Source organism: Gopherus flavomarginatus, chromosome 3 (genome assembly GCF_025201925.1).
Source record: "Gopherus flavomarginatus isolate rGopFla2 chromosome 3, rGopFla2.mat.asm, whole genome shotgun sequence".
Classification (NCBI taxonomy): domain Eukaryota; kingdom Metazoa; phylum Chordata; order Testudines; family Testudinidae; genus Gopherus; species Gopherus flavomarginatus.
Window position 1 is genome coordinate 39359588 of NC_066619.1, and position 27988 is coordinate 39387575.

General features: G+C 41.7%; 1 protein-coding gene across 2 annotated transcripts in view; it reads right to left on the reverse strand.

The window, feature by feature from the left end:
- Positions 1-27988, reverse strand: part of ELOVL7 (ELOVL fatty acid elongase 7) — a 110176-nt gene that overhangs the window by 6810 nt on the left and 75378 nt on the right. For both annotated transcript variants that reach the window (XM_050947118.1, XM_050947119.1), the window contains 4 exons: positions 13453-13549; positions 8175-8365; positions 3032-3112; positions 2177-2233 (listed from right to left, as the gene is read on the reverse strand). In XM_050947118.1, the coding sequence (XP_050803075.1) occupies positions 2177-2233; positions 3032-3112; positions 8175-8365; positions 13453-13522 (399 nt within the window). In that variant the 5' untranslated portion in view covers positions 13523-13549. The remainder of the gene's footprint in view (positions 1-2176; positions 2234-3031; positions 3113-8174; positions 8366-13452; positions 13550-27988) is intronic.

Below are 27988 nucleotides of genomic sequence, written 5' to 3' on the forward strand. Positions count from 1 at the left end.
TTCATACTGGTTCAATGTTTCGTCATTGTAGTGAGGGTCTGAAAATCAGACCCAGGTACCCCTCTATGCTTCAATGTCTGATCTGTATAAGGATTATAATGGTACTTCACTTTTTTAAAGCCCCTGTGATGTATGAATAAAACATTAAGTGCAAAATTGGCAAGCTCATAGGCAAGGTTTAGAAAGAACTGAAAGCAAGAGAAATGTGGTTTTCAACACATTTAGTGAGGAAGTCAATTCCAGATGCAGCAATCTAAAAGAAAGTGACACCCATTTTATAGTGGCCAATTACTGGGAAGTAACTTAAGAGTCCAAGACCTGAGAATGAGAATGTGCAGGATGAAAAGGTGGATATGAAATCAGAGGGTTAAATTAAATAAATCCACAGAGTCCTGAAATGCATTTTTAATACATTCAGGGATGGCTACGAAGCCAGTGAAAGTAATGGAGGATGCAGGAAAGATGGCCCCAATTCCAGGACCGAACTGTCCAGCCAGAGTATTTTAGACCTCTTGAAGTTTTGTGTATAACAGGTTGAGATGAGTATTGGAGGCAATTGAAGAGACAGGATGATTTAAAGATCTGACTTTAAGGCACAGAAAAGGTACACAGAAGGCAGACAAGATTAAATCAGAACCATCATGTAACTAAAGACAGACAATCTAGCACTTGACATGTTAAAAGCACTGCAGAGACAATAACTGCCCAAAGATATGAAAAGGAAGGTAGCATAGTATTGAGAGGGTTGTAGGTGGATATTCTCTATGGACATAGTGCTGCCATAGTAAATGTCCATCAATCTGCCAAGGAAAACTGTTAAGGGAGCAAAGGGCAAAACCATTCTAAAAGTAGAATACAACAGATTGGAATAAATGTGGGAATGAGAAGAGTAGAGTCAGATGGCAAGAGCAGGTACAAGATGGCACCCAGAAAGAGGGGAATAGAGCGGTCACATGTGACAGAGAAAACATACATACACGACTGTTTTCATGTGGCTAGAAATAGTAAATTAAGTAGCACAATAGTAACACCAAAGTATGTTGCCAAAGTTTCAAGCAATTAAAAACTTCCACAATCAAACTAAAAAGAAGCTGAGATATAGGTACCTAAATAAATGAGAAGGCACAAGGGCAACTATACAACTAGAAGGATTCAGAAGAAGAAAATAACTTTTCAGATCCAGGACTAATTGAAGATCACCAGTCAGTAGATAGTAGAAAAGAGAGGGAGGTCACTCAACTTCCATTTCCAGCATTCCTGGTCCCTCCAACAGGAGATCTGAGATCTAGTTAGTTGGGCCTTAGAAACAGTCCAGAGTGTCAGGTTAACGTTGTGTAACTACTCATGACTGCCAGGATGGGTACTTTAAATTGAGGCAGGTGGGTACACTTGGCTGTGCCAGACCCCCAACTGCCAATGTTTGAGAAATGGGAGGGAAAGTTGTTGGGGGAGGAAATGGAGGAAGACGTGAAGCATAACCAGCACTTGTTTCCAGCCCATCTACCCTAACTGAGTATTTCCCAGGATAGTTTAAAAGAGCCATAGCATGCTATCATTTTTAGAGACTTCCCATTGTAACTAATAGGGAGATATGCTTAAAAGTTTATGGAACAGAAATGCCTGAACTGTTTCTCCGCTCTCACTGTTATCCTTTACTAACAGATTGAGTTGATTGAATATATGCAGGGCCGGTGCTACCATTAAGGCGAATTAGGCGGGTGCCTAGGATGCCAAGATTTGGGGGCACCAAAAAGCAGTGCCCTCGATTTTCTTTTCTTTTCTGTTTTTTTACACAGCAGTTCCTCCTCGAGCGTGCGGTCACTGCTCCACTTCTTCCGCCTCCCAGACTTGCAGCGCCAATCAGCTGTTTGGTGACGCAAGCCTGGGAGGAGAATTAGAGTGGGGGCGGTATGCTCGGGGAGGACGCGGAGCAGAGGTGAGCTGGGGTGGGGAGATACTGCACGGCTCCCCAGGGGGGCAGCTGCTGCGGGGGGGCACAAGGTGGAAGTTTCGCCTAGGGTGCAAAACTTCCTTGCACCGGCACTGAATATATGAAGTCTGATTAGTGAGCAAACAGAGTAAAGCTACTGTATAATCCAACTGCTATAAACTCTAATGTCTTTTTTTCCTCTATGGAGATCACAGTATTTACCAGGTTGTGTCACTACATACTTACAGTGTCTAATAATTCAATGAATTTGGAGAAGTAGTACAGCCAACAAGTCCGAACCATCTAAAAACAAAATCCAAAAAATACACAGGGTCAAGTCTAATGAAGTCATTAGAACATCAGTCTAATTTTTGTTTGTTTTCTTTAAAAACAAGGAAGCAAAACAAATGCCTTTTCAGCCTCAGGAAACTTTAAAATGTTGAACTGAATAAGCAAACACACTGGATATATATATAAATTAAATAAACAATTTTAATGAAATCTGAATGTCACACAAGGTATGTCAAGTCTACACTTTATTTTTTATTCAAATGTTTTAAGAAATTATATAAATATGCTGAATCCATAAGTCTCTATCAAAACCTTTGAGTTAAAAGCTGCTTTTCCATAAAAAGAAACAATCTGGGGAAAAATATTTAATTTTGAGGTCAAGCTTTATAAATATAGCACAATATATCATGTATTGTATTAAGGGCTTGTTTTGTTTACAAACGTATGTACTCCTAGATAGAAAAAGATATACCAAATCTAGCATAAAGGTTCTATTTCGTTGCAAATCAACATGTTTGAAGGGTTATATGAAGCAAGGAAAATGTACCTTTCTTTAGAAAAGAACTGAAGAACAAATAGAAAAGTTGATTAATATTGAAGATTTAAATCAAGGTTTCCAACTGGTCATTTAAGTCACTGATTTAAATCAATCCACCCTGCTAGCATATGTTGCCGCCAACATCCCTTTCATCACCCTTTATAGTCACTTATGTGCTCTTCATTATGCATCAAAGCATTTTCATTAAAAGCATTCCAAAAATATAAAAAACGTTAATGTAGCATAACAATTAGCTTCATTTGCTTACTTACTCTCAGAGCTGTAGGTGACCTGGAGTAGTCAACAAGGTCACATCGGAATGAATAACCTGTGGCCCAACCAGACATAAGAAACTGTAACAAGGAGAAGAGGGAGAGGAAAGATTTACTTTATCACTTGAGAAAATTAATTAATTTCAGTTGACCTTATTAATCGCATAATGATTAAAAGCAGCAAAGAGTCCTGTGGCACCTTATAGACTAACAAACGTTTTGGAGCATGAGCTTTCGTGAGTGAATACCCACTTCGTCAGATGCCTGTAGTGGAAATTTCCAGGGGCAGGTATATATATGCAGGCAAGCTAGAGATAATGAGGTAGTTCAATCAGAGAGGATGAGGCCCTGTTCTAGCAGCTGAGGTATGAAAACCAAGGGAGGAGAAACTGGTTCTGTAATTGGCAAGCCATTCACAGTCTTTGTTTAATCCTGAGCTGATGGTGTCAAATTTGCAGATGAACTGAAGCTCAGCAGTTTCTCTTTGAAGTCTGGTCTTGAAGGTGTTTTCTGGAAGGTCTTGAGGAAACTACAATGCATTGGTGACCTTCCAGAAAACACCATCCTAGCCACCTTGGATGTAGAGGCTCTCTGCACAAATATCCCACACACAGATGGAATATAAGCTGTCAGGAACAGTATCCCTGATGATGCCACAGCACAACTGGCTGCTGAGCTCTGTGCCTTTATCCTCACACACAACTATTTCAAATTTAATGACAAATATATATCTCCAGATCAGTGGCACAGCTATGGGCACCCGCATGGCCCCACAATATGCCAATATTTTTATGGCCGACCTGGAACAATGCTTCCTCAGCTCTCGTCCACTCACGCCCCTTCTCTACCTACGCTACTTTGATGACATCTTCATTATCTGGACCCATGGGAAGGAGTCTCTGGAAAAATTCCACCACGATTTCAACAGCTTCCACCCCACCATCAACCTCAGCCTGGACCAATCTACACGGGAGGTCCACTTTCTTGACACCACGGTGCAAATAAATGATGGTCACACTACCACCACCCTATACCGAAAACCTACCAACCGCTATACCTACCTTCATGGCTCCAGCTCCCATCCCGGACACATCACATGATCCATTGTCTACAGCCAAGCACTGAGGTACAATCGCATCTGCTCTAACCCCTCAGACAGAGACCAACACCTACAAAATCTCCACCATGCATTCTCAAAACTACAATACTTGCATGAGGAAATAAGGAAATGGATCAACAGAGCCAGACGTGTACCCAGAAGCCTCCTACTGCAAGACAAACCCAAGAAAGAAACCAGCAGGACTCCACTGGCCATCACATACAGTCCCCAGCTAAAACCTCTCCAAAGCATCATCAGGGACCTACAAACCATCCTGGACAATGATCCCACACTTTCACAGGCCTTGGGTGGCAGGCCAGTCCTCGCCCACAGGCAACCTGCCAACCTGAAACATATTCTCACCAGTAACTGCACACCGCACCATAGTAACTCTAGCTCAGGAACCAATCCATGCAACAAACCTCGATGCCAACTCTGCCCACATATCTACACCAGCGACACCATCACAGGACCTAACCAGATCAGCCACACCATCACCGGTTCATTCACCTGCACGTCCACCAATGTAATATACGCCATCATATGCCAGCAATGCCCCTCTGCTATGTACATCAGCCAAACTGGACAGTCGCTACGGAAAAGGATAGACGGACACAAATCAGATATTAGGAATGGCAATATACAAAAACCTGTAGGAGAACACTTCAACCTCCCTGGCCACACTATAACAGATCTTAAGGTGGCCATCCTGCAGCAAAAAAAACTTCAGGACCAGACTCCAAAGAGAAACTGCTGAGCTTCAGTTCATCTGCAAATTTGATACCATCAGCTCAGGATTAAACAAAGACTGTGAATGGCTTGCCAATTACAGAACCAGTTTCTCCTCCCTTGGTTTTCACACCTCAACTGCTAGAACAGGGCCTCATCCTCCCTGATTGAACTACCTCATTATCTCTAGCTTGCCTGCATATATATACCTGCCCCTGGAAATTTCCACTACATGCATCTGACGAAGTGGGTATTCACCCACGAATGCTCATGCTCCAAAACGTCTGTTAGTCTATAAGGTGCCACAGGACTCTTTGCTGCTTTTACAGATCCAGACTAACACAGCTACCCCTCTGATAATGATTAAAAAAAAGCCTGTGCATTCAGTCAGCTTGTCAGCCGTTATCTACCTCAATGCGGATGGCAACACTATTAAACTCTGCTGCTGTAGTACTGTAGAGAGATTTGAATCTCATAACTTGACAATATGAATGAGAATGCCAACTATACCCACGTCAGTGCACCTAAGCCTCAGTGCCACAAGAGAAGAAATAGCTGCTCCCTCGAACAGACATTAGATCAGTGTCTCTCTTCTCACTATGGGAAGCAGGTGATTGAAACAAAAACTATCCTCCCCAAAAAGTGAGTATTGGTATTGAATCCAGGCATTTCGATACATAAGATACTTTTAACGAGTCAAGTACTAACACAGAACCACATTTTTATTATTTAGAAGTTAAGTAACTCAGTTCTTCACAGATTTTCTACAATGGAAATACAGTACATGCAGGACCAGGGAATTCAGCTAATTAAGTCTTTGTATTACAATTAGCCTGTTCAGCATGTACTTGTGACTGGCCAACAGTGTAATAAAATAATATCACACCATGATGAGGAAATCCTAGTAACAAGAATTAACATCCAAAAGTTACTATGTCCACATAGAATTGGAACTGCAATTTGTACCTTTGTCAGATATCCCCCAAGCACTTAATGATTTTGGCCAATCACGTGCTAGGTTGAACTGCACATCGTTTCTTAGATCTATTTGCAACAAGTCCATAATAAGGGACCCATAAAAAAGGCAATCCAAAAATCCAAAAAAGTTTTTACCAAAGTAAATAATGTTCTGCTGTGGGTTTCCCCCCCTCCATTTACAACATCCAGTAGAACTTGAGTTTATATGCATACCACCTCTGTTTCAGCAACTGTTTTAGTGAGTTTGGTTGTCTGTAGCCAACAGAAGGGGCTTGAGGCTAGAGACAAATCAGCGCTGGACTTCTTTTATTTGGTACCAAGTATCTCAAGTTCTTGTCAAAAATATTTACTCTGTGATACAAGTTAGACTATAACTGTCAGAAGATATGGGGAGCGGTCTAGAGATCACATGCAGATGTACAGTATCAGTGTAACAGGGGTCGCATCCAATACTCCTTCTATTATACTACATTAAAACTTAGCCAAGAGCAGCACTGTAAATATTACACTTTGTGTCTTCTCTCTTCCTAACCCCCTGAATCCCAGCCAATACTATAAAAACTCCACTTGTGTTGAATGAATATTCATTAATCAATCATAATTATCCATGCACGTATAATAGGAAAATACCAAGTTTTCCTGGTAGGTGAAGAGTTTTAGTTTCAATCAAACATGACTTGAATAAGACAAGTAAAAGATTGCCCATTTAACAAATCAGACGCTGAAACCAACAGGATTTCAAACATTGTAAGTGAACATAATACCAAACACACCCACAAAATGGCTTATAGCCAGTGAGGAAAAGAATTAATTCAATCTGGTATACAGTATCTATGCATTCTTTTGTGACATTTTAAATAAAGGCTTAATGATAGGCAAATCAAATATCACGTTAGTGTCAAAAGTGAAAGAGGCAAGTTTTTATTTTTTAAAATACGCCTAAACACAGGACAACCCTAACAAGATCTGTGGAAGCAGGAAGTGCAAAAGGAAACATGCTTTTCAACCTTCTTTGCATTTATGGTATTGGGCACAACAATTATTAGCCAACGTTATCAGTTTCTTTTTGAAAGATAAATGTAAAGACTTTGGAGCACTGTTTTTAAAAGCAAAAGCTCAGTCTAACACATTATGAAGGTTATGGGAACTGGGTTAACTGAAGTACAGCCAATTTGGCAGCAGTATCTGAAAAATTCCCTAACCAGTATGCCAAAGATGAAAATAGCTACCACAATAGTGTTGTTTCAGCTGGCCAGTTGTAGAAAACTATCAGGCAGCTGCTTGTAGTATTGCTAAGTAGCCATGCTGGTTTACTGTCCCAGTTTAGTCTCTTTAAACTGGCATTTCTTTAAGTGTGAGAGAGTTACCTCTAAATGACTATTTGCAGGTGCACACCATGCACATACAGAAATGTATTTTCTCAGTCATTAAACCCAATGCATCTCACTTGATCACTGTCTAATAAAAATGTTCTTTTCTCTTAAAAAGCCTAGCTTTTTGTTGAACCACAAGTCAAATACCCAAGAACTCTTCTAGGAAAGGTTTTATTGATTATTCTAAAAACCTTGTTTTATATGGATTGAGACCCTAGACTAAATTTTGTAAATAAAAAGGATCATTTACAACATTAGGAAAGGGTGACTGTGCAATTTGAAAACCAAAAACTAATTGAAGAGAATCTTGCACTTAAACATTCCCTGTGCAGTGTGGAAAATCTCAACTTATTCTATCATGTGGCAGCCACAAAAAGTAAGACTATAAACAAAGCATGCAACCTGCCAGTCTAGTTCTACCTTCCTCACCCAAAGAAGTTCAAAAACTAAAAATCTAAATACTTTCCAGGTTTTAAATCAAGGGTTCTCAAACTGGGGGGTTGGGACCCCTCAGGGGTCACGAGGTTATTACCGGGGGGGGGAAAGGGTCATGAGATGTCAGCCGCCACTCCAAACCCTGCTTTGCCTCCAGCATTTATATTGGAGTTAAATATATTTTTTAAAGTGTTTTTAATTGATAAAGGGGTGGGGGTCACACTCAGAGGCTTGCTATGTAAAAGGGGTCACCAGCACAGAAGTTTGAGGACCACTGTTTTAAAGTGTTCTATTATGGTCTAATATAAAATATGCAATCACCCTCTTGACTGTGTGTTTAACTTTCATTTAAGTCATTGTTAAATTTCTATACTTTGTCCTAAGAAAAATGCCAAATGATTTTTCTTGAAGAGGTTTTCGCTCATCTATTATGCTAATTGTCACAATTACGGTATCCAAAAAATTACATAATAGTAGCTGAGCTAGCTGAAGAAAAAGGTTAAACAAGTAATTATAGAGAAATACTTACTTCGTAAGTCATATACACTGAAAGGGCTACCACACCAAAATTGTAAAATGCCATTATCTGCCTGAGTTCAAAAGGTTTTCGGTTTTCCATGAGTTTTGGTCCCAAAGAAGTGACAAAATAAATATAGGCTCCAATGATAATAGTCTGTGGCACAGGTGAAGACATGAGTAGGAAGCCTTCCACTCTTGGATCTAGAAGAGAAAAAAAATCCACAGGTTATAATGCTTTTTACATCTACATTAACTTAACATCAAGGATATTCTTTTGTTAAATTCTTGATTAAATTCTTTTCTTAAATTGTTTCTGCTTTCACTGCTCAGGTTTTAGAATCACTTACTAGCTTTGGGGTTTTATAACTTGCTTTAACAAGATTTAGTACCTCCAGGGTTGTTAGCTTCTTCATAAACCAACGTTGGTCCTTGCCAGATTATTTGGAATACCACTCAAGGTAAGTTATTAAAGCCACTGCTGCCCTTGACCACATAATCTCTGGAGACCAGAGGTCAGTTTCTTTCCATTCATCACCTGGCAGTGATTTATTCTCAGTTTAAGTCTTCACGTTCAACTCAAATTAAAAAAAGGACATTTTATTGGCAATGTAGAGAAAAATGTTCATATTAACTCAACTACACTAATACTATAAATTGCACCACTAACCAGGCACAGAAGTCTTACAATTAAAGTTTACACATGTGCTCGCCTTTATGGCGCACCACATCATCCTCAGGTACAACTGGCTGTTCTGTCCCACACACTAGTACAGATAGTCATTAAAGGATATTGCCTAATTCCCCACTTCCAATCTCATATGCATTGTCAGGCAATTCTCTGTCCACACCTTGAAGAAAATTCTGGGCATGCTGGCTAAGCAAACCTTGCCTAACAGACTCATATGTAATTCTAAAGTTATTTGCCCAGATAGAGTCATCCTTCACATACTCCTCCCTCGCTAAGATAAAAACCAACAGAAATCTATTAATAGGTATACTTTGCAGATTTATTCATCCATAGATGGTAAGCAGAGTTCACACTCCCTCTCCCCCTTGGTCTTTGGAGATTGTTTCACTCAAGTTACCCCTTAAACTCATCTGGCACTGAGAGTTAGAAGGAATGCTACAAATCTCATACGTGCAGTGGACCTAAGACATTTTTGATGCCCTTTTGGTGCAACTGAGTCTTCCCAGCAAAGGTTTTGATGCCTTTTTGGTGCAACTGAGTCTTCCCAGCAAAGGTTTTGGTTAGTGGGAGTCTGCAGGGCATCCAATTAATCTGGCTATGGAGTGACTTTCAAGGTTGTTTGCTGGATGTCTCTGGTATGAAAACTCCAGTTATTGGGTGTTGTCAATTGGAGCCCAAGTTTTGACAAAAACTTTGGAAGCAGAGTTTTCATGCTGAGAAAAGTGTCATATCATCACTCTCCTCCAACATCCATTCAGACACATGTCGTAGATCGGATCCGATGCCCCCCACTTGCATCAATCTCCATCCCATGGAAAGTATGCATTGTCACAAGACAATGTAGTTCACAAGCAAAAAATGGACGAGGTCTTGCAGGCAACTGATCCAGGCCGCGTATGAGTGAAATTAAACTCTTCTGGGAAAATGTGACCATTCTTAAAGAACTTCACATTGGGAAAAGCAGCAAAGAATCCTGTGGCACCTTATAGACTAACAGACGTTTTGGAGCATGAGCTTTGGTGGGTGAATACCCACTTCATCAGATGCATCTGACGAAGTGGGTATTCACCCACAAAAGCTCATGCTCCAAAACATCTGTTAGTCTATAAGGTGCCACAGGATTCTTTGCTGCTTTTACAGATCCAGACTAACACGGCTACCCCTCTGATACTTCAAATTGGGAAAAGCCCCTATTTTTAAGAACTTTGTCCCTTCCTGTGTTTAATCATACTTGGTTTACTAGTTTGGAGAATGGCTTTAAACCTGGAAGTTTTAACCAGATGATTTGACCCACTACCTACCACTGTAGGGCCATAACATAGTGCCTGTTAAATCTTGCAATTCCTGAAAGATGTCCCCACCCCCTCTCAGAAATGTCTGCTTTTGCGCAGGGATTGGTGGGCCCAGAGTTGAGTCTGCATGGTAAACAGGGAGAATTCACATTAAAATTATCCATATGGAAAAAATGCTGTGAATCCCTCCCCAGGTAGCTTACAAGGATGTTACATGCTGTGTCTAGAGTTGCTCCATACAAGCCCCATTTCCCTCATTGACATCGGTTGGAGCTACATTCAAGCTTTTGACAGTGACATTATCATCATCTTTTTTAATTCTGGATCATCATGGGGATCTGGAAGGCTTGACTAATTCTTCTTCACTAGGAAGTGTAGTGACTTGGTTAATTGTTTTGGACCCCTGCTTTTACCAATTACCTTTTGGGGGGGTTGTCATAAACAGATAGTTAAGGGTTAATGCCTCTTTTACCTGTAAAGTGTTAAGAAGTTCACCTAGCCTAGCTAACACCTGACCAGAGGAACCAATGGGGGAACAAGATGTTTCAAAAGGAAGAAGGGAAGTTTCCTTTGTTTAGAGTTTCAGTTTCAGCTGGAGTGAAAAAGATCAAGGAACCAGCCTCTTATCAGAGTAGTAATTTTAGAAAGGGATAAATAGGTTTATGTTTATTTTCTTTGTAACTTGTCTTGGTACCATTAAGGGAATTATCAAATTTGGGTATTCTTGTGTGTATTAAGTTTTTGCCCAAGGGAACATCCTCTGTGTTTGGAATCTGTTGTCTGTGAGAGTAGCTGGTATGCTAATCTCTCCCAGAGGGTTTTCTTTTACCTTTCTTTTCTTTAATTAAAAGCCTTTTTCTTAATACCGGATTGATTTTTTCCTTGTTTTTAGATCCAAGGGGGTTGGATCGGGATCCACCAGGAGTTGGTGGGAGAAAGGATGGGGGATGGTTAATTTCTCCTTGTTTTAAGATCCAAGGGGTTTGGATCTGTGTTCACCAGGAAATTGGTGAAGTCTCTCAAGACTACCCAGGGAAGAAAAGTAGTGCTTGGGGGTGATGGCAGCGATACCAGATCTAAGCTGGTAATTAAGCTTAGAAGTGTCCATGCAGGTCGCCACATCTGTACTCTAAAGTTCAGAGTGGGGAAGGAACCTTGACATGGGTTGTTAAAAAAAACCTAACAATACCAACATGGCTTTTGAATTAGTATTCTGTTGCTTTTGTGGCTTGCTGTCAAATTGCTGGGGTGAAGTCACAAATCCAGACCTTTAACTTACTGTTGCAATGTTTTAAAAGAACTGCTCAATTCTCCAATTTATTTGCTCACATTTACAAAGCATTAGTCAAGTGCTCTAGGCACTATAAACACACACACACGCACACACACGGCAAGTAATCAGAACTGTAAGAGGATCACCATACCCTCACAACAAGCCACTCCCTTTCACCCACTCCACCAGCTCCTTCCCAATAATCCCTCTGCCGCTGCTGGGGAGAACAAACATCTTCATCACATCATGATGCAAGACACCATATCCAAGCTCTGGCAGGCTATGGGGTGAGCAACTCAAGTTCCACAGTCAAGGATTCTTCAGCAAGAGTGCCCTGCCAAAGATCCATTCCATTTTAATCAAAGAGCAGTTATCTTGAGCACTTATCTGATACGAGCTGCTATGATGTTGCATAAGGAGATAAGTGGCTTTCAGGTAATCCGTCCAAACCCCAACTATGTAATGTGTTTATGGGTCAAAAATAGCACCTCAATTAAATGCAACTCCTCCTGGGATCAATTAACTCCTTAGTGTACCCCTCTTCCAGTGATGGGCAGCAGAACAAAACCCTAACACAAGCAGCATACAACATTAGCATGGAGACCTTGTCTCTGTCGTTTCCTTCTGGGAACCACACAACCACTTGTTAATGAGCTCAAGTATTTTATTAGGTCTTGTTTCCTAACAAAGCAGTTTTAAATTTCAATACACACGATCAGAACCTGACAAACCATATACACTCTGAAAACCTTACTACTCAAAAGAGAATTAGAAGTCTCCACTGACCCACCCAAAATCCTGCACAAGGCTGCTATCTTAACACTGCAGAAGTCAGAGTGTTAGATGAGAAGCTTCCATGTTAGCTTACCAGGCTATTAGGTTCTCTTGGTGCGGTACTTGCATCTTTACTTCATGGTGTATTTTTAGGCTGAAGAACTCATTATGACACCCCTGGCTCCAAATGAAGTTTCTCCCACTCCAGGTCTGTAGTCTTACAGCTGTTCTGCCTGCATTGTCCTTATCAACTAACTCCTTGTTCTCATCCTCATCATCTGCTTCTGGAGATTCATCCTCCTTCTCTGATCCATCAGAGCTTTCCTCTGGGCTAGCATCTCCATTCACTTTCAACTTGCCCCCCTGATACCAGCTGTGCCCAATTCCCACTGATGGTGGGGAAAAAGCTTTCCGCTATGGTACTAATCTGAACTCATTCATCCCAGTCCCAGATGTACAGCATCTTTCAGCCATTCATATTGACAGTGAATTTCTGTTCAGATTTCACCATATTTGTCCAGTTCAAGGCAACATATGCTTTACAGCCATGGTATTTTCCATTGCCTGCATCTAATTCCATAGCTATGGAATTATGAAAAGCCAGGGCATTCAACACATACAAGTTCAGAAGAGGAACTAAGCAGATATACAGCACTATAAAACTTTCACAGTAAACCACAGAATGATTTATATACCTATTCCTGAACTTTGTTAGAGTATGAATACTCCCTTTCAAAACAGGAACTTGATGCAGTGAAGCACTTACAGGAGTTTTCAACATACGATAAATCATCAAGGTTTACATTTTCTTTCACTTGCCACTTTAGTACCAGGAAAAGCAAAATACATCATCACTTTGTAAAAGAATACTTTAATTCAGTTAACTAAGAAAATGTAACTCCATTTATAATTAAATAAAATTCCAGTTTTAAACCGTCCCAGTACAAGTTCAAAATTTAAAGTGCAACTCTGCTGATAGTAGAGATCTTTTTAGGAGAGCCATTCTGTACACACAGTTTCTGAAGTTTTAAATCCTTAGCAAATCAACTTTTGTAATTGCAAAAGTTACACCTCTAAAGTCTGCATGACATTATACTACTTTTATTTACCGTTAGGCATGTGAACATTTAGCTTGACAACTTAGGTGTCATTAGAGGAAGACAATGCTGTTTTAAGTTAGCAATACAAAACTATGCTTAACACAACTCCACATCTGTTGAAAAGCCTTAAAGTTAGTGGACATTAGGATTTATTGACTCACCAGCATGTTTAATCCATTCATCATAAAGCAGTGCAGCTTTTGATGTCAAATTGCTAAAGGCCATTTTCATTGGGATAAGTGGATATTATGACTTCTCCTGCAAAAACACAAAAACTTTTTTTAATCTATGCTGGCAAAGATCAAGTATTCTTGGTGGAAGATTTTCAAAGGTGCAACAGTCTGGCAAACTCATCACAGTTGTTGGAACCAGGCCTCTGCTTCTAGAAGTCACCATCAGCTATCTTATCAGGATCATCTATGCAGCCCACCTGGGTAGGATGACCACGTTTGCAAAATGAAACAGCAGGACACATGCAGGAGCCTGGCCCGCATCTGTGATCTCACTCTTGCTTCTCGTCCTTCCCCCTCTTGGACATTATTCAGTCATCACAACCAAATTACACTCTATCCAGTGAAGTAGACATTGCTGGAAGGTTGCTGGATACAGTGTCTGATAAGGAAATTGAACAATGTACAAAAAAAACCAATAATAGGAAATTCATTAATAGGAGTCTTGATGGGCAGAGCAATGTATACAACTATCCAATAATAAGTTCTTGTGTAACAGCAGAAGATGGGGTTGTCTATCTTACAGAAACAATTGATACACCTCCATCCTGATATAACGCTGTCCTCGGGAGCCAAAAAAAAAAAAAAAACTTACCATGTTATAGGTGAAACCGTGTTATATCGAACTTGCTTTGATCCGCCGGAGTGCGCAGCCCCCTCCCTCCCCAGAGCACTGCTTTACCACGTTATATCTAAATTCGTGTTATATCAGGTCACGTTATATTGGGGTAGAGGTGTATATCTGGAGATGCCCACAAAGAATACTTAAAAGTAGCAGCAGTAAAAGCTGTAACAAATTAAACAAAAATTCAAGTGTGTAGCTTTGTCACAGACAACGCTGCAAATGAAGCAAAGATGAGAAGAAATCTAAAATAAGGTAACAAAGGGAAACCTGAAACTTGCAACATATGGGCACGGTGCTCATTTGATGCATATTTTAGCTGAAGACCCTCTTAAATACAACTCCATGAATAAAGAAAAATAATGAAATTGCGAAATACTTCTGGTAACAACCACTTTGCTTCAACTTCACTGTATAGAACAGGAAGATGGAAACGAATTCTCTTCCAAAGACGTATGATGGAATTCAGTGGCTGACCGTTTTGAGTTATTTATTAAGAACTGGCCTATTCTGATAAGCTGTGAAAAAAAATGACAAAACAGATGAAATTATCACAGCCAAAAGTAGTCAAACACTGGAGTAAAGATACAATGAATATACTGAACCCTATTTCCATAGCCTTGGACAAACTGCAGAAAGATTACTGCTATTGCTGCTGAAATTTCAAAATACCTGCCAGACCATTCAAGAGTTACCCAACAACAACATTAAATTGCAGGCAGTTAAGCAGCAGATGAATCAAGATGGATCACATATTCCACCTTATTTTCTCAATATTCTCAACCCAAGTACCGGGATACATGCCTCATTGTTACAGAAGATGCTGCTATGACATGGCAATCTAATAATCACCCATCAATCATAATACATTTCAGGACTGGAGATGAACCATTCAAGCAGTACATGTTTGCTGATGTTTTAAAGAAAGTCATACCCTGGAACCGATGGAAATCACTAGCTAAGCACCTGGAACCAGAGTTTGTTAGATGGCTAAACCACTTTTGACAGAAGTAACCTCTTCTGAAGGCACAGAAAAATGATTTTCTTCTTTTGGACTAATTCATTCAAAGTTGAGAAATTGACTGGAAGTTGAAAAAGCAGCAAAACTTACATTTACGCAATTATGTAATAGTTATAGCACACCTGTCCACTTAGCAAAAAGATATACCAAATCTTGTATAAAGGCTCTATTTCATTGTAAATCAACATGTTTTAATAGTTATATCAACCAATGAGAATGCACCTTGCTTTCAGAAAATAATTGAAATACAAAAAGAAAAGTTTATTAAAATTCTCGAGGACTATGCTGAGTGCCACTTTTGAAAGTGATTTCTCTGCCATCAGTCACTCTGACCCTGTCTCAAATCACTCTTTACTGGTTTCCTCTCATACCTCTGCCCCCTCCTTCAAAGTCCTACAAAATGTCACTTCCATCTACATCTCTGCTTTAATTTTCCTCCCAGTTCCTCATATCCTATATTGATTTTTGAGCACCTGGAAGCATGCTAGGTTCTTCATCACAGGAAGCAGAACTGACACATCCCTTCCCCCAAAGACCTTACAACATACTTTCCTCTCAACTCTTCTCATACTGCTGGCTTACTCTTCTTTGCACTTCCAGCTTTGTATCTATCACATTGCTTCCTATGCCTAAAACTACCTAAAATTTCTTGTTTTGCAAGAATCCTCTCTTTGCGAATTTCTCCTCAAAAGCCCAGAAATACCCCCTCTGCCTTCTCCTCCTCCCCAAATCTCTCCATAATCTACCCTTTCCAGAATCACTGACCAATATCACGTCTTATCTTTTTCTTGTCCATGTTCTTTAGTGTCATCTTTGGTACAGGGATTATTTTAATCTCTCTTTTTAAAGTGCCATGTTTATTTACAGTTACATAAGTAACATTTAATAAAAATGTCTAAAAATAAGTGTAATGATATTTAATTGTGTAAGTGCCTTATTTATTCGTAGCAGCCATCTGAGAGAGTACGTCTATGCAGTAGAAGCTGCGCATGGGCTAGCCTACCCAAGCTAGATTGAATCCAGGCAGCACAGGTAACAATCGCAGCAAAGACAGCACAGCATGGATTTCAGAGTGGGCTAGACAGTTGAATATGCACCCAGAATCCATGACAGGCTTGTATGACCTGCACTGAAGCTATTGCACCCTGCGCTAGATTCAAGCTAGCTCGAACAGGCTAGCTGTACACAGCTTTCACTGTGCGGACATGCTTTAAGACATTATATATTAGATATTTTTTGCACCTTAAAGATCGTGCATGTTTATTCTTTGGATGCATCTATAACATGAATGCTGACCCAACAAGACTGTTGTTATTGGCAACAGAGATTATCAGTCTAATATTGGAGATCACTTTAAAGAAGACAGAGTGAAGATGGTTTGTCTAGAAATGAGAAGGAAAACTAACAAAAATAGTCATCAGGGTAAAAGTTCTGCATATTGCTGTAAACCACGTACTGTACTGAGCCACTGATCATAATTATAGTTAGACTGACTCCCAACTGCTCACCCCAAAAAAGCAAAATAAAAAAGACACACACAGAGAGACTACAAAGCAGAGGATTGTCTCACAAATCCCTAGGAAAGGCTGTACATCATACTGCTGAGTTCACAAAAGTAACTTTCTATTGTAGCGCTGAATGGAACCCTGATGTCAATTTAGGCTCCCAGGCAAATAACTTGTATATGGAGAACTGCAGAGATAGTTCAGAGTGTGCAAATCTTTTAAACTCAAGACTCATCTCACTGACCACCACCAAATGTCACTGTTTTGCTTTGTCTGCATGTGTAGATGAATCAATTATTAGGTAAATTCTACCACCACCATTGATCTCTACTAGGATCTTAATTTTTATATGACACCTATAGTGCACTGTGACTCTAAGCATATTGCTCCACTTATGTAAACATGGTTTGCTTATGTGGACAAAACAGTACAAAGCCCTAATCAAAAAACAAATGTGATATATACCAGGGGATAGAACCAAGTGACGATTCCTCTTACTACATTACAGGTCAAGCATAAGCATCTGCTGCCCTCAGCAAACTACTATATGTACATCCTCCACAATTGTAGCTGCTCTCACCAAGCCCCAACTGCTGCATTCATTCACAGCTGTAATACATGCACATACATCTATACACACAATCAGGTTTGAATTCATCTTACCTAGAATTCTATCATGTCCAACACATTCACAAAGTGCATATTTTCAGATCAGTATGCTCTGTTCTCTTAATCTTTTAAGAAGTATGATGTTTTACAAAGCATTCTATGCTATCATAAAGGTGACCATTATGAGAAGGATAGGGACATGAAAGTGCTAAGGGGTAAAAGCCATCTTCTTCCTACTCCTCACAAAGGAGGAAGAACAATGGTTTCTTCCTCTTTGGCACCGGCTATCTAAACAAGGGAACAGAATTCTCCTACCAGAGACACATTACAAATGTGAACATCCCTGCTGTCTTGTCTGTAGTTTTGTGGGGTACAGCAACACCCAACACAAACCCTCTCTCTTCTGAAACACTGAGCCAACTACAAAATTCTTAAAGACTCTAGTAAAAACACAAATTTGTGTGTGTTCTTGTTTTCTCTCTCTCGGGGGGTGGGAGGAAGGAGGGCAGGGAGGGAAGAGAGAAGAACTGCAAAGACTTTTATACTATTTACATTAATTAAAATTATTAAAAAGCTTAAGGGAATACTTATCCATTTCCATTTTATATGAGCACTATATTAATAGGCAAGTGAAGGATACCTGCGTTAGTAATATGGCAGATAACTATTTGTGCTTCTATTAAACCAAATGCTATCATCTTTTTTGGTACCCAATGAATATGGTTTAAAACAAAAAAAAATATGTTACTCAAAATCACGGTACATTTAAATTTAGCAATGCCTTAAAGAAAACAGAAAAAAAAAGTCACTCATGCATACAGAATTCATAGCATATCCATACGCTAACAAACACAATGAAAACAGAAACTTTATTGCAACACAGATTCACCGACAGTCATTAATTTGTATAACATTTTAGTAAATTAACAAAGATTTCAATTACTTTAAATGGGAACTTAAGAAGCCATAGCACTTGGGAAACAGCTGTCGCTGCCGAAGTGGTTGCCATTTATACAGTATTATTTTTGCACTAATACAAACACCTCTTGTTCCAACAATTGCACTGTAAGTGCACATATCATTTATAGTCATCTTGTCAACACTGTTTTAGTTATGTGTTGGGAGCTAGTGAAATAGTGTGTCTAGATTTAAATGGTCTTTTATATGCCTGCTAAACACTGCAGCTAAGAGCAAGGGTTTAGTTTTTTTAACCTGGAAACATCAACCTCGGAGTGCTTTTAATATATACCCTTTCACCTACACAACGAACATGCAGTGGATGAAAACATTTCTTTCCCACCCTCTTCAGTCCATTCCCATGGCAAAGTGTCTCTTTCCTGGCCCTGGCCCTGGCCCTCCCACAATGCTGGATTGAACTCTGTCCTTCCCTCTGTTCCATAATTTAAAAACACTTGGGTAGAACTCAATGCTGCTGGGATCCCTGTGGGAGAGACTGAAGCAGGGCTCTTCTCATTGAAAGTCCACTTTGTTTCTAGCCTAGCAAACAGGCAGGGATGTGACTCCAGAGCAGCTCCTTAGCTATTTGGAAGGCAGCAGCCTGACAATTCAACTACTCTCCAGAAGGGAAGGAGAGGCCAGCTGGAGAGCAGCCAGCTGCCCAGAGAGTGGGCTCAGCTCCAGAGCAGAAGAAAGGAAGAAACTGTTCAGCAGCAGGTGGGTGAGCTGCTAAATGGTTGAGCAACTAGGGTTGACCCAGATGTTGAGAAATGGTAATGGGATGAGTTTAAGATGTCATATCACATGAAAAATTCTAATTAACAAAATATAACATTGGGACTGAAACAGAGTTACGTTTCCTTAACAAGTCAAACAAGGTCACCAAACCACCCTTGCAGGTTAAAAGGCTAAAACAACTCGATATTATCAGATCGTAACCAACCTACCCAGATTCAAGGGATTCTCTGTAGTATTACGAGGTCACGGGAAAGAAAATCATTGTCTGCCTAGGCTACTAGTGGTCACTTATTGTTGGAGGAGTTGAAACACAATGAATTTCATATAATTATAGCAATGAAACCAAGACTGTGAATTAAAGTTACATGGCAGAAATGGGTTTGAATGAAAGTTGCATTGCAATGCGGATTCAACATCAAGACGAACTATGAATAGGTCAGGGAGAGAGAACGAACACACCTGGCAGCAGTGCTTTTGCTTAAATTTAGAAAGGCTTTTAGGGAGACCTTAGATTTCATAATGCATAGCTTTAATTTCTCTCTAGATTTTTTAAACAAGGTAATGGTTATTTTAAAGGTGACTTAGGAGCTAGGCAGTCACTAGAGATAATCATTGAGGGTAATGGTAAAAAACAATAGGTAAATCAACTTCTGACCTTTAGTAAGGAACAGAAGTTTGGACAAGAAGTATCTGGCCTGAATCTCCTGGTCAAAAGGCACAGGCCAATATAATACCCATTCCCAAAAGGTGATGCTAGGACAAGAGGTGAGATAATTTGGGTGTACAGGAAAAGCCTAGCAATCATCAGGAATAATAGGAATGGGTAATCTGAAGGTCAGATCAAGTAGCATAAGATTGGAGCAAAATCTTTCAGTGTTATAGACTTCAAAGGAAAGCTGAAGAAGTTTTACCCAGCAGTAAAAACTTAAAATTGCTGGAACAGGTGGGAGATATTACAAAGAGATGCTACAGTCTGAGGCAGAAAAAAATACATTAACACTATATTCAAAAGACTAAATCTTCACAGAAAAATCACTTTGCACGTATGTATCACTTCTAAGCTGCCAATGGACTATTTGTTAAGTGTTGAATGAAAATAAGAAAAAAAACCCTCAGATTACTGCCTCCTCAGTTTTTTAAATAGTCTATGGGTATGGCTACACTTGAAATTTCAGTGTGAGTGTAGTCAGAGCGCCAGCGCTGGGAGAGAGCTCTCCCAGCGCTGCACGTAAACCACATCCCTTACGGGTGTAGCTTGCAGCACTGGGAGCCGTGCTCCCAGCGCTGCAGCACTGATTACACTGAGGCCATGGCTACACTGGAGAGTTGCAGCGCTGGTGATGGGGTTACAGCGCTGCAACTCAGTCTGTGTCCACACTTGCAAAGCACAACCAGCGCTGCAACTCCCTGGTTGCAGCGCTGGCTGTACACCTGGTCTGCCTCGGGTGTAGCGATTCCAGCGCTGGTGATGCAGCGCTGGTCATCAAGTGTGGACACCAAAAGCGCTTTTATTGGCCTCCAGAGTATTAGGAGGTATCCCAGCATACCTTTTCAGCCACTCTGCTCATCGTTTCACACTCCACTGCCCTGGGCTCAGGTGACCCCCCCCTTTAAATGCCCCGGGAATTTTAAAAATCCCCTTCCTGTTTGCTCAGCCAGGTGTGGAGTGCAATCAATCACTGACCATGCCTCCACATCCCAAACGAGCCCCAGCATGGAACACTTCCGAGCTGCAGGACCTCATCAGTGTTTGGGGTGAGGAAGCTGTGCAATCACAGCTGCGCTCCAGCTGTAGAAATTATGATACCTATGGCCAGATATCAAAGTCCATGCTGCAAAGGGGCCATGAACAGGACGTGTTGCAGTGCAAGGTAAAAGTAAAGGAGCTGCGCAATGCCTATTGCAAAGCCCGTGAGGGAAATCGCCGCTCAGGAGCTGCCCCCACGACCTGCCGTTTTTACAAGGAGCTGGATGCCATACTTGGGTGTGACCCCACTGCCAATCCGAGGAGCACGATGGAGAGTTCAGAGCATGGAGAAGTGGGGGAGGGTGTAGAGGAAGCCGAGAGTGAGGCTACTGGGGTGGAGGGAGACACCCCGGAGTCCCAGGAGGCATGCAGCCAGGAGCTCTTCTCAAGCCAGGAGGAGGCTAGCCAGTCGCAGCAGCTGGAACTTGTTGGTGAAGAAGCAGCAGAGGAGCGTGTTCTTGGTAAGCAGATTTTATTTTTAGGATGGAAATGTTTTGGGAGAGGAGAGTGGGGGTTATGGCTGCCTGAATGCATGCCTAAATGTGGAATAGCCCATTGACTTGGTCTATCACGTCTCTGTAATCGGCCTTGGTAATCTCTTGAAAAGTTGCAGCCAGAGCGTGGGCAATGTGCTTGCGCAAGTTTATAGGGAGAGCCAGCGTGGTCCTTGTCCCGGTCAGGCTAACTCGTCCGCGCCACTGTGCCGCGAGGGGTGGGGGGACCATTGCTGCACACAGGGAAGCTGCTTAGGGACCAGGGCGGAATCCACATTGCTGTAGAAGACCCTCCCTCTCTTGCCAGGTAACACGCAGCAGTGATATATCTGGCAGAAGAAAACCCTGTTGAGAATGTAGGGGTAGTGTTCAGTGCAGGTCCCTGCTCTCTGCTTTCCCCAGTGCAGTTCCCAAAGTACCTGCTCTCTGCTCTCCCCAGTGCAGGTCCCCAGGTCCCTGCTCTCCCCAGTGCAGGTCCCCAGGTCCCTGCTCTCTGCTTTCCCCCGTGCACAGAAACCCCAGTGAGCCCTCAGGCAGTTCCCCTTCCCAGGTGGAGTTGCGGCAGAAACACTCACCCCATTGCTCGCCATGCCTTCACTGCCGTGGCCTCTCTGTGCTATGTTAGGTATGTGGGAATGATGCTACAAAAAGTCTACAAAGTCCTTCACTGTGTGATAATAAACAATGTAGCCTCTGTGTATTAAATGTTTCTATTTATGTTTTTTTAAGTGACCTTGAATAATCCAGCAGTATCACCACCTGCCCGACGGTTACAGAACTTGAGGAAAAATCCTCGAAAATCAAAAGAAGATTTGATCAAAGCAGTTATGAATCAGTACGCCAGAGAGAGTAAGAAGATGCAGGAATGGAGAGAGAAAATGCATGAGTGGAGGCAAACACAAAGCAGGAGAAAGGAATTGGCTACCAAGAAAAGCATGAAGCAGCTGATAAGCCTCCTGGCTCGCCAAACTGACTATGCAGTCTCTCGTAGCCATGCAGGGAGATCAGTACCGTGGTAACCCCCACCCCTCCCAAAGCTCTCTCTCTTGTTCCCCAGTATTTGCACAAAACACCTTTCTCCAGCAGCCTGTTTCTTACCACCCCCAGCTGCCCCCAACACCTGTACGATCACCTACCAGCCCTGATAACTGCAACCCTTACCCTATGCACTCAACCCCCATCACGATGCCGCATATTAATCCTGAAGTGCAGCAAGCATTGAACAGCAATCCAAGCAGGACATATTCATACCTCTGAATGTACAGTCCACCACCCTACCCCCCTGCCCTTTTATATACTGTATTTTGAATAAATGATTTCTTGGCTTATAAAACATTTTTTATTATTGAAGAAAGTGATAAATACTGTACCCCAAGGGAAAAACGGGCACAGCAAAGGCACCAAACATTACTGTTGGCTCTCAGCATCAAATTGCTCCCTTAAGGCATCCCTAATCCTTGAAGCCCTTTGCTGGGCCTCTCTGGCTGTGCAAATTCAGCCTCTAGGCGTCGAACCTCGGAGGCCCATTCCTCACTGAATCTTTCACCCTTCCCTTCACAAATATTATGGAGGGTACAGCACACGGATATAACAGCGGAGATGCTGCTTTCCCCCAAATCTAGCTTCCCACAGAGACACCTCCAGCGCGCCTTTAAACGGCCAAAAGCACACTCCACAGTCATTCTGCACCGGCTCAGCCTGTAGTTGAACCGGTCCTTGCTCCTGTCAAGCTTCCCTGTATACGGTTTCATGAGCCATGGCATTAAGGGGTAAGCGGGGTCTCCAAGGATCACAGTGGGCATTTCGACGTCCCCTACTGTGATCTTGCGGTCTGGGAAAAAAGTCCCGGCTATCAGCTTCCTGAACAGGCCACTGTTCCGAAAGATGCGTGCATCATGCACCTTTCCAGGCCATCCTGAGTAAATGTCAGTGAAACGGCCACGGTGATCCACAAGCGCTTGGAGAACCACGGAGAAATACCCCTTGCGATTAATGTACTCTGATGCCAGGTGGGGTGGTGCCAGAATAGGAATGTGTGTCCCATCTATTGCCCCGCCACAGTTAGGGAAACCCATTTGTGCAAAGCCATCCACAATGTCCTGGTGTTCCCCAGAGTCACAGTTCTTCTTAGCAGGGTGCGATTAATGGCTGTGCCAACTTGCATCAACACTATTCCAACGGTGGACTTTCCCACTCCAAACTGGTTCGCCACAGATCGGTAGCTGTCTGGAGTTGCCAGCTTCCAGATTGCAATAGCCACCCGCTTCTCCACTGGCATGGCAGCTCTCAATCTCATGTCCCTGCGCCGCAGGGTAGGGGCGAGCTCAGCACACAGTCCCATGAAAATGGCTTTTCTCATCCGAAAGTTCTGCAGCCACTGCTCGTCATCCCAGGCTTGCAGGACGATGTGATCCCACCACTCAGTGCTGGTTTCCTGAGCCCAAAGGCGGCGTTCCACGGTGCTGAGCACGTCTGTTACTGCCACAAGCAATTTAGTGTCTTGAGCGTCAGGCGAATCAATATCATCATCTGACTCCTCACTGTCACTTGGGAGCTGAAGGAATAGCTCCACTGCCATGCGTGATGTGCTGGCAACATTCATCAGCAAGGTCCTCAGCAGCTCGGGCTCTATTTGTAACAGAAATCGCGCTGCAGACTCACAATGCCGCCAAACTGCTTGGAATGTGTAGCAAAGCACCACGGGGCGTTGGAACAGGAAGCGGAAAGACCCGCACTCTTCCATCCCCTTCCCACAAGCCACAGAGCCAAAATGGGACGAGGTGCTCTGTGGGATAGCTGCCCACAATGCACCACTCCCAACAGCGCTGCAAATGTGGCCACACTGCAGCACTGGTAGCTGTCAGTGTGGCCACACTGCAGAGCTGGCCCTACACAGCTGTACAAACACAGCTGTAACTCCCAGCGCTGCATAAATGTAAGTGTAGCCATACCCTGAGGCTTTACAGCGCAGTATCTTGCAGCGCTCAGGAGGGTGTTTTTTCACACCCCTGAGCGCAAAAGTTGCAGCGCTGTAAAGTGCCAGTGTAGCCATGGCCTGAGTCCAATTTCAGAGTGGTAGCCATGTTAGTCTGTATCAGCAAAAAGAATGACGAGTCCTTATGGCACCTTAGAGACTAACAAATTTATTTGGGCATAAGCTTTCATGGGCTAAAACCCAGTGTAATTGTGACATTTTAGCAGCACAGCCAAAGCTATCAGCAGATATTTTCAGAGCTCTGTAAAGCTGGCTAGCTGGAGGGAAGGGAGCAACTCCTACACAATGCTTTTCTCTAAAGCTTCTTATGTAGGAATTGCACTCCCTGCCTGATACTACAAAGATTACTAGCATGACACCACCTTTGTATTATTGAGCCTTATGTGGCACTAATTTGCCTGTCTTTTCTATTTAAAAAGGTATTCAAGGTAACCAGCTCTCTATCCCATCCAGGGGTTGACCTCAACTTTAGTTTTACTACAAGTCAAGTGCCTAGTCTTTGCTGAGTCTTTACCTCAGGATAGCTCAGACCCACTAGTTACCCCAAGGTAATAAAACTTTTTTTTTAAGCAGTGAAGATGAGGCTTGTGTAACATTAGTGCTCTGTGTTACTATCACAGGCAGCAGAATACATGTGCACAGTAGCCCTATGACAGCAGCCTGCATATACAGCATGAAGGGTACTGAGATAGTAGTCAGTGCATAATTACTGTAATATAAGTCACACTTAACTTATCTTTTATAATTTATCTTTTACAACTTATGCCATAGATATAAACCTTATATCTTGATCTCAAAATGTAAGTTTATTTTTAATAAGGCTATTTAATTAATTGATAACTGGATCTATTCTACACCTTAAAAGGTGCTAATTACATCAGAACTTACTAATGAATTTTAGGTATAGGAGAAACGTCTGTATAGTGCTTTAGAAGAAAGGATAAAATAATTACTTTTTAAAAATAAAAGCATTGGGAGTTTTATTTAAATTGATTTTTCTGTATATGTTGCTAGTTCTTCACTTTCACTCCATTTTCAGTTCAAAATTACTTAAGTCTATGTCTTGTACTTGTTTACAACTTATTAGCAGAACTGCTATTTTTTATACAGAGATTTGAAAATTCAATCTATTACAAGGTGGTATTGGTTGCCAATATAGCACGAGCTAAAATGTATATACATGACCATGACCTGAACAAGCTACAAATGGCAAAGCAAACCTTAGTTAGGAGGTCATCTTCTGATGGAAGTTCCTATCCAAGTGCAATTATTATAGTTCAATTAGCACGATGAAACTTAGCAAAGATTACTGTAATTAGAATCGTTGGCATGCATAGATAGCTAATGCTTTTTAAAAAGGGAGCAAAGAATTTCTGACATTCTTTATTTAAACAACCCACGCGAAAAATATTTGTCATTCTTTATTCTCCCTACATAACATTTAGTGGAAAAGGGCTACAAAAAATATATCTTTTTTGAAATAAATTAAAAATATCTCACCAAGGGAATTTAAACACAAATATTTGCATCCCCGTGATAAATGTTTGGGCTTTTTTACAATCCAATTGTGTGTTTGTTGGGGGGAGGGGGGATTCCTCTACTCTGTTGAGTGAAAGATCCACACAACCAGCAAAACTTACTATACAAAGCAGACACACACTTTTATCATCTCTTTCAATGTCAAATATTTGTATTACCATTGTGTTTAAAGGCCCTAACAAGGATCAGTGCCTCAATGTGTTCAATGCCATACAAAATGAAAGATGCTTTCTCTGTTCTTGAGAATTTAGAATCCGACGCCTTGATCCTGCAGACCCACATGGGCCCAGATAGAGCCCAACAGAATTCAATGGCTTTTGCAAAACCACAAGGGTCTACCCACGTTGATTACAAGATCAGGGCCTAAGGGCAGCAATAATACTTACATGTTATGACATAGGTGCAAATTCTGATGTTAATAGTGTCATTTCAACGAAAGAGCAGAGTCATATGCAAAGGACAAAGGTCAAAAGACAATCAAATCTAGACACTTCAAACATTCTCAGCATTACCCAAAAAATATTAACTTCACCTTTCTGTCTTACATGGTCAAGTAGTAACACTATTTTTAACAGCAGCAAAGAGTCCTGTGGCACCTTATAGACTAAGGGACGCATTGGAGCATCAGCTTTTGTGAGTGAATACCCACTACTGTCGGATGCATGTTCTATTTTTAACTGCATTATCACCTTGTCACACAGCACACAAATGCAAATAATCTGCAATATGTAGACTAGCCATATGTATTATTTGTACTATGTAACTGATTCTAAATTTCAATTGGGTGCTGGCTGTAACTGCTGGTTTTATTGAGAGGAGTTCAGTTTTCCCTCTGACTGTCTTTTTTCTAATTCCAGAATATTTCAACTCTTGGCCAAGTTGGCTAGTGTCATAAACAGATAGCTAAGGGTTAATGTCTCTTTCACCTGAAGCACCTGACCAGAGGACCAATCAGGAAACTGGATTTTTTCAACTTTGGGTGGAGGGAATTGAGTGTCTGTGTCTTTGTCTTTTTTCTTTTGTCTGCCTGCCTGCTTTCTCTGAGCTTTGGAGAAGTAGTTCTATTTTCTAGTCTTCTGTTTCCAAGTGTAAGGACAAAGAGATCAGATAGTAAGTTATATGGTTTCTTTTCTTTGGTATTTGCATGAATATAAGTGCTGGAGTGCTTTGATTTGTATTCTTTTGGAATAAGGCTGTTTATTCAATATTCTTTTAAGCAATTGACCCTGTGTTGTATCATCTTAATACAGAGAGAACATTTGTACTTATTTTTCTTTCTTTTTATATAAAGCTTTCTTTTAAGACCTGTTGGAGTTTTTCTTTACTTCAGGGAAATTGAGTCTGTACTCACCAGGGAATTGGTGGGAGGAAGAAATCAAGGGGAGATTTGTGTGTTGGATTGCTAGCCTGACTTTGCATACCCTCTGGGGGAATAGGAAAGTACTTTTTGTTTCCAGGATTGGGAACAGAGAGGGGGAGTCTCTCTGTGTAGTTTCACAGAGCTTGTGTCTGTGTATCTCTTCAGGAGCACCTGGAGGGGGGAAGGGAAAAAGGATTATTTCCCTTGGTTGTGAGACTCAAGGGATTTGGGTCTTGGGGTCCCCAGGGAAGGTTTTTCAGAGGGACCAGAGTGTCCCAAAACACTCTAATTTTTTGGGTGGTGGCAGCAAGTACCAGGTCCAAGCTGGTAACTAAGCTTGGAGGTTTTCATGCTAACCCCCATATTTTGGACGCTAAGGTCCAAATCTGGGACTAAGGTTATGTCAGCTAGTGTCTCTTCAGGTACATTTTTTAGTTCTGGTTAACTTAGGCCTTGGCTGCACTGGTGCTTTACAGCGCTGCAACTTTCTCGCTCAGGGGTGTGAAAAAAAAACACACCCCTGAGTGCTGCAAGATACAGCACTATAAAGCCTCAGTGTAAACAGCACGGCTCCCAGCGCTGCAAGCTAATCCCCATGAGGAGGTGGAGTACCTGCAGCACTGGGAGAGCTCTCTCCCAGTGCTGGCGCTGTGACCACACACACACTTCAAAGCGCTCCCGCGGCAGCCTTTGATGTTTCGAGTGTAGCCAAGCCCTTAGTTAAGGCCATGGCTACACTGGCACTTTACAGCGCTGCACCTTTCGCGCTCAGGGGTGTGAAAAAACACACCCCTGAGCGCTGCAAGATACAGCACTGTAAGGTCTCAGTGTAATCAGTGCTGCAGCGCTGGGAGCGCGGCTCCCAGCGCTGCAAGCTACA